We start from the raw sequence: 8,284 nt of genomic DNA, 5'->3' as shown, positions 1-8,284 counted from the left end.
TCTCTGTCTCTCTCTCTCTCTGTCTCTCTGTCTCTCTCTCTGTCTCTGTCTCTGTCTCTGTCTCTCTCTGTCTCTCTCTCTCTCTCTCTCTCTCTCTCTCTCTCTCTCTCTCTGTCTTTCTCTCTCATTCCTTCCCTTCCTCCCTCCCTCCCCCCTCAAATGGGGATTTGATTGGGGGAACAGCTCTTTTCTCCCTCAACCCTCATTTCATCAAAGTGTCCTTGCAAGATGACTGAGGGTATAACTAAGAAGTATCTGGGTAATCCTGGTAAAATTTCCCGAAGTCTTCTTCTACTAGCCATTAGAAGCTACTGTCTGAATGGACCAAAGTAGCCATGTAGGGTCTATCAGGGGAACTGAAGTGCCACTCTTCTAATACAGGTAAGAAAGGAATCTAAAACAAACAACCTAAATGCGTCTTTCTGCCATCTGAACAAGGAGAGCCATTTTTGTCCCCTAATTCCTTCACACATTGTACAAAGGACATTTATTATGGAACTGGTACTTGTTCAGTTGGGATCCCACTTGGAATTTTCTCTGCAAAGATATTGAATTGGTTTGCCATTTTCTCCTTTTACAGATGAGGAAACTGAGTCAGAGTTAAGTGGCTTGCCCAAAGTCACACAGCCAGTAAGTGTCTGAGACTGGATTAGAACTCATGAAGATGAGAAACTTGAATAGCCAGCATTCACCCAACTGCAAAGTTCTTTGTGTATGTTATCTAATTTAATCCTCACAAGCAACTTTGGGAGCAGGATGCTATCTCCATATACAAATGAGGAAATGCAAGCTGAAGAGGCTAAATGGCTTGGCCAGCCCAGATGCGTCTGATGCAGGATTTGAAATCAGGTTGCCTGAACTCCCAAGTCCAACACTATTCCCTGCCTCACCTAGCTTCCTAAAGTAGCAAAAAGCCTCAGTTTCCTCCTGCTTTTGGAACTCCAGGGATGAAACCTGTCATTCTTCAAACATGCCATTGCATACTACATCCATGCTTTTGACTCGACTGTCTTCTGAGTCTGGTATGTTGTGACCTCCACCTCTTGGTTCCCCTTGGCATCCTTCAAGTCTCAATACAAAGACTACTTTCTGCAGCAGTCCCTTCCAGGTCTCCTCATCTGGGAGTGCCTTCCCCTCTCAGATTACCTTCCATCTATTCAGTATATATCTTGTGAGTGTCTAGTCATTTACACATTGTCTGACCCATTAGAATGTGAATTCCTTGAGGACAGAGACTAGTTTTTGCCTTTTTTTTGAATCCTCAGCACATAGTACAGTTCCCGGCACACAGTAGGCATCTGATACATTTTTCTTAACTGACTAAAGAGAATTGGAAGAGTAGAAGTTTATGATATACAGACCTGTTTATTTATATGGCCAGGCACTTAGATTTAAAAGAGACTTTAGTGATCATCTATGCCAAAGTTCTGCTTTTATGAAAAAACAAACTAAAAGGTTTTGGGGGTAAGGAGAATTCAGTTGCTGCTCATTAATAATACTATCAATAATCTTATTGGTGGCCCAGAGAGGATATGACTTGCTCAAAGTCACAGAGGAAGCAGAAAGACAGAATCTGAACCCAAGTTCTCTGACTCCACATCATGAAAAGTAGAATTCCAGAAATATTGCTGCTGCCATATTCTGCAGTCCATTAAACAGGTTTTCAGAGCTCCCAATCCAACAGCATTCTGACCAAGCCACACCTTTCAGATGAGCAATTTAAAAGAAAAAGCTCATTTGGAAACCCATGGAGATTGTTGCCTTTTTAAGACCAACTCTTTTTGAGACCCAAGCAGTAGCATTGTATTTGTGAACTACTGATGGATTCTATAGAGGTTTTTCTTTTCAAGAGCAAGCCTTCCTCCAGGGCCCCCACGTGGCTAGGTCGATTTTCATTGGAAAGGGCTTCAAGCTGGCTCTAATATTTACTCACTTATGCAGGTGCGTCCATCAGCATGGAGTCTGTATCCCATATCACATTCACAGTAGAAGGAGCCCTCAGTGTTAATGCAGCTCTGCTGGCAGCCTCCGTTCACTACTGCACATTCATCGACATCTAGAGAAGGAAGACAGATGGCCGGGATTACAATGTCGTTTCAATGTCAGTCCCACAGAAGTGGCACAATATTTCTCTGATACACAGCATGGGTGATCTGCTAGGAAGTCGCTGCCTTTGTGACCACCAATCTTTGCTTCTTTGATCTGTTTTGATGTGGGGGTAAACAAGAGATGTATGATAGAGCTGGTATCGAGCTCTCGAAAGCTCCTGACAATAAGAACAAGGCTGGCCTAACAAATTTCTATTCTTCACCTACTCAGTAATTAGACAGGTCCTTGATATAGATGTGTCCTCTGGGGGAAGGAAAAGTGGAGGAAAGAATTACAAGAAGCTAATCTATCTGAGCTGGCACACACCAGTAGATAAACACCAGGCGCTGGTCAAATCCTGTTGAATAAAGACAAGGGACAGCATGGTGACCTTGAGGCACCTCTCATGGGCTGCTGTGGCCACCAAGGCAGGGAGAGTGAGAAATCAGCGTCAAGTTAAGACTTGGGAACCAGAACAAGAAATCGATGATTTTTTTTAATCAATGGTATAGCTTTTAGAGTGATCATCTCTGATGTGCCTCCCCTTGCTATTTCCTTTATCGATAGAGACGACCTCGTCACAAGAATTTTTAATAGCTTAAAGGAAACTTTCGGGTCATCTAATCCAGTTCCCTCATTGCAGGGATAAGGACACTGTGGCCCTGACAAGCTTTGTGTCTCACTCAAGGTCACATGAGTAGCCAGTGGCAGAGAGAATTTGAATATGACCCAAAGTCCAGTGACTTTTCTTTCCGCTGCATCACAGTGGCCTCATAAATGGTCTGCAGCTTGGCACAGAGGAAACAGCACTGGCTCTGTTGCTGGAGGTGGTGGACTTTCAATCCCATCTCTGATGCTTGCTACCTGTACAGCCTCTGGAAAGTCATTTATTCACTCTGGTACTCATTCTTTTCATTTGTAAAAAGGATGTTCTCTGAGATCTCTCCCAGCTTTAGACTTCTGATTTTATAAAATTTGTGTTAAAGAGGATTCAATTATTGATCACCAAAGACCAACAAGAGATCCTAGTCAATAATGACAATAATACTAATGGTGAGTATTTCTTTAAAATTCACAAAGATCTTTACATCTATCCATCCATTCAATCAATCAGTTAATCAATAGTGTTAAATGTTCACTTAGGTGTCTAACATGGTTAGGGACACAAAGGAAAAAAATAAAAGCCCCGGTCTTCGAAAGTTTACATTCTCTAGGGAGAGACCACATGGGCACATGTAAGTACATACAAAATAAATGCATCATTTCATTTGAAAAACACAACATTGTGAATTTGGCACCATTGGTATTCTGTAGACCAAAGATATGAGTGAAGAAATAATAGCTAATATTTGTAGAGTTCTTTAAGGTTTGCAAAATGCTTTACGTAAGATCTCATTGGACCCTTGCAACAACCCTTTGAGATAGGTACTATTTTACAGATGAGGAAATTGAGGCAAAGAGAGATTTAAGCACTTGTCTAGGGCCACATATCAAACAAGTGTATGAGACAAGATTTGAACTCAGGTCTCCCTGACTCCAGGTCCAGTCTTCTATATCACCTTCAACTAGTTTACAGTGCAGGTGACTATAAGTCTGGAATACAACAATTATGCAATAGATATTTTTAAATGAATGAATAAATATTGAGAGTGGTAGAGACAATAATCACTAGAAGAGATCAGGGGAGGGAGTGATCGCTTTGGGCTGGTGGTGATCAAGCATGGCTACACTGGGAAGTTAGATAATAACTTGGGCTTTGAAAGATGACTCATTCAAATGGTCAGTAAAGAGGAATAAAGTCACTGCAAGTCATTTTGGGTGGTTGAAGAAATGGGATTAGGGTGGGAATGAAGAGAAAACAAAACATGAAAAGTCTAAATATATTTATGAAACATTGTGTAGATTTGTCTAGGGGATATAAGAGTCAAAAATAATTTGGAATTTGATTATATAATTTGATTAATCGCTCTGGACACTCACCCCTTCCTAACTACTCACTATTCAACCACTCGCCATGTCTCCTTTCTACTTTCAAAATATTTTTTATATCCATCTTCTTTTCTCTATTCACATGGTCAGTATTTGACTTCAGGCCCCTATCCCCTCTTTCCTGGACTTTTGCAGTAGCCTTCTAATTGGTCTTGCTATTTCTTTCCTTCCTCCTTTCCATCCTTCACATAGCTGCCCAGATATTCTTCCTAAGGCACAGGTCTGACTACCCACTCCCATCCCTGAAAAATCTTCAGGGCCTCCTTGACTTTACGATAAAGTGGAACACTCCTACATGCCCCCCCCCCACCATTTGAAATCCGCTATTTGCCTTCCACACCTACCTTTTCAGACTCTTTTCATGGTACTCCCCTAGGTTTGCTCATTGTTTTGGCCAATCTGGACCATGGCTATTCTCTGAACTTGGTGCTTCCTCCCAGTTTGGAGTCTCAGCACTGGTTGGCATGCATTCTTCCTTCTTCATGTCTACCTACGAGAATCTCCTACTGAAGCTCATGTGCCACCTTCTTCTAGAACCCTTTCCTGAGCACCCCCCCCCAAAACTGCTTTCATCCTCATCAAGTTGCTTTGCATTTACTTACTTGTGGACATATTGGATCCTGCCTCCCCAAGTAGCATTTAAGGTCCTTAACAGCAAAACCTGTTTCATTTTTGTCTATGGACACCCCCCCCCAATACCAAGAACACTACTTATTATATTAGAAGCACTTAACTTTTGAACTACTCAGTCTCACACACACACACACAAAGACACAGACACACACAAATACACACACATATACATACATATATATGTGTATACACACACACACACACACTATTTTAATTAGTTCTGAGAAGTGAGGTGTTTGCACCACCAAGGCAGCAAAGGTATTATCTTGTGTAGTGCAGCAGGGCAGCTTGTAACTCAGCAGTCTCTGGGTTCTAGTTTATCTATGTGACTATTGAAATGTCACTTACCCTCTGAGTGGCCTCAGGTAACTCTAGGAGATGAGAAATTGCCAAGTGACATGTCTGCATCCATGGAGGGAGTCTTCATGCATGGAGGTCCTTTAAAGATGAAATCATGTATGTGTGTGCATGCCCACACACCTGGCACACACATATATCCATTCCTCTGATTTCATCCCAGTGAGGAAACTCCCTGATTCAATGAAGATCAGAAACTTCTCTGCAATTTAGAGTCTTTGTGGGTCCCTTAGGACACTAAGAAATTAAGTGATTTTTTTCAAGATGATATAGCTAGAATATGTCAGAGACAGGATCCGAATTCAGAGCCCAACTGACTCCAGACCATATGTCACGCTGTCTCCCTTTGTCCTTTTTACTTACCTATTACATCTCTTCTTTCTCTTAGGCATCTAGGTGACTCAGTGAATAGTGGACAGTACCTGAAGTCAGGAAGGCACTTGCTAGCTGTGTAACCCTGGGCAAGTCATTAAACTGCTCTTTACCTCAGTTTCCACATTTGTAAAAAAGCATATAATTATAGCACCTTTGTCTCAGTGTTATTGTGAGAAGAAAATGAGATATTTGTAAATCACTTTGCAAACTTAAGCTTATATCAGCTACTATTCTATTCCTTTCTATAATATACACACAATTGTATTATATAATTATATGCACATATACAAATATTATATAGTTATATCAATTGTTGGTCAGGTGAAGTCATATCAGGCCCCATTTAAACAATAGTACAATAGCAAAAGCAAAAACAATTAAATTCATTTGAATTCAGTCAATCTAATGGCTGATTGAAGCAAGCAGAAATAATTGATTTAAGAAGCCTTCCCTTTTTTCCCACCGAATTGACTGAATCCATCCATTATTTTGCCATTGTGTAGGAACTCTCAGCACAGCTTATAGAACCTTCATTCTCTTGTAAATGACAAAGACTGTATCAACAAATACAACTGGTTTGAATGGACTGGCCTAGCCTTTCTAGGACATTGAACCACTATGTTCCCTCAGACACATCTGCCCAAAGTATTTAAGAAAATGAGATGCTAAGACAAAAGAATAGGAGAAATTCAGTTTGTGAAGGATTTCAGCACATGCTCTAAAACTCCATCAACTTTCACTTAGCTCTATTTTTCCACAAATGTCAACAAGTAAATGAAAATAAGAGACTTTGGGAGAATGACCTATAAGAGGAAATTGGCTTATTCTTTCAGAAATGAAGAGAACATTGTTTGTTCTCTAATAGAATCTCCCCTCTGGAGGGATGAAGCAGGTTCAATTGCTGTGATGTTAGACACTCATCTAAATGTTGTTTACACACGCACACATGCACACACACACACACTTTTCCATCACACTTCTGCCCAACTGAATTAAGAATGAGAAATATCAATATTGCACAAAGCAGTATTATAAATATGCTCTATAGGAGGAAACTTGCAAAATTTGGGGAAGTTTTAGGGAAAAACTGGGGAAAATTTGAATTCTAAAATTCTTCTGTATTATATTTCCATGGGAGATGGTGAGAAAAACTTCCATTCTCAGAACTGTGGTAAACAGATAGCACTGTGAGCAAAGATAAAATAATTAGGATTCCCCCAGCCCCACTCCCGCATTAACCTGGTGGTTCTAAGGTAGCAGCAGGCAAGACCAATGATGCTAGCATTTTTTTTCTTTTCTTTAAAAAAATAAGTCTTTCCCCCAAATGTTTTTGCTCTATTTATCCTAGCCACTGTCCCCCAGATGGTCATGGAGCATAACAGTTTAAGAGAATGCAAATTATTATCTACATACTTTGCACATGAATGCCCGCTGAGACAACAATGAGTCCACTCCAGCTTCCAAACCACCTGAATTGCTGCTTATTATTTTTGCTTAGATTGTGTGACCATTTGCCTGTGGAACTTGAGTTAGATAAATGATATTTTTTGTCTTTTAATGCCCTTTCTTCATCAGCCCGTTACCTGAAAAGAAGGGATTTGGATAGCAGTCCTGGGTGTTCCCTTTGATCATCAGACTAGACATATTTGCACATATCTCAGGGCAGGCTTTACAGACCAAGGAGGTCCTCATAGCCGAGGGCTTTGAAGAACATTTTCAAAGGTATAGGGAAGGTCATGTGGAGCCCACTGTTGACTCACCTTTGCCTTAACCCTTGAAATAAAGATTGCTTCTCCCTGCTCTAGCCATAAGAAGCAGTGTTAATATGGCCTTTCAAGGTTTAGCAAGCATTTTACATGGATGATCTCATCTGATCCTTACAACAATCCTTGGAAGTATGTGTTTTTATTCTTCTCATTTACAGATAAGGAAGCTTAGTATGACAGAGGGTATGCAACTTATTCAGAGTCACACACCTATTAAGGTCACAATTGAACTTGATTCCAAATCCAGGGCTTCTATTTACTACCCAAATGATGTTAGTCCCTGGTACAATTTAAAATCAGAACCCTATTACTTATACTCTTTCAACATCAGGGAAGGCCACCATTAATATCTATAGCCTTATTAATTCATATGTTCATTCATTCAGTAAACATTTATTAAGAACCTACTATGTCAGGCACTGTGCTAAATGCTAGGGATACAAAAAGAGATAACAAACAAACAAAAAAACCCCAACAGTCTTTGTCCTGAAGGAGTCTCATAGTTCTTTTCAGTAAACTTGAACCAGAAACTTCCTGCTTGCCTTGTACTTATCCAACCACAGGCTGGGATTGTAGTGAACTAAGAATCCATGGGGCAGACCTGGGGAAGTTTTAGTTACCTTTGTTCTTGGGATTGATCTGAGGCTCAACTGTGTGATTGTTAGGTAAGAAGAATATAAAAGTAGTTGTTGGGATTTCCAAAGAAGGGCTTGGACGACATGAATTCTAAGGTCTCCTCCACATCTAAGTCAATGACCTTCTGAGTCTAATTATGAGTCTATAGCAATAGTTTTGTCAAGAGATGACTAAATCTGAAATGTGAGAGATGTTGTAGATATAGAATCAGCAATATTTGTCAACATACTGACCAGTTATCATCAGACATGCACTGGTAAATGTTTAACCACTGGCTTTCCAGAGGGAAAATGTATGCATGAAATATTTAAAAGTTGAATGAGCATTCTTAAAATTTTACCCATCACTTTGTTCAACCTAGACAATCAACAAAACAATAAATCAAGTCCTTATGAGTAGCATTTGCCCATTTCCAAGGGGAAAATACTCACACTGAAAAT

General features: G+C 40.2%; 1 protein-coding gene across 1 annotated transcript in view; it reads right to left on the bottom strand.

The window, feature by feature from the left end:
* LOC138157760 (EGF-like and EMI domain-containing protein 1) overlaps window positions 1-8,284 on the bottom strand; it is a 697,376-nt gene that overhangs the window by 240,631 nt on the left and 448,461 nt on the right. Inside the window, exon 5 of the mRNA XM_069083541.1 lies at window positions 1,934-2,056. Coding sequence (XP_068939642.1) covers window positions 1,934-2,056 — 123 coding nt within the window. The remainder of the gene's footprint in view (window positions 1-1,933; window positions 2,057-8,284) is intronic.

The sequence above is a fragment of the Petaurus breviceps genome, unplaced genomic scaffold (genome assembly GCF_028583685.1).
Source record: "Petaurus breviceps papuanus isolate PSGF00001 unplaced genomic scaffold, PetGlider_PUasm1.0 173, whole genome shotgun sequence".
Classification (NCBI taxonomy): domain Eukaryota; kingdom Metazoa; phylum Chordata; class Mammalia; order Diprotodontia; family Petauridae; genus Petaurus; species Petaurus breviceps.
This window is presented reverse-complemented; position numbering and strand designations above follow the sequence as displayed.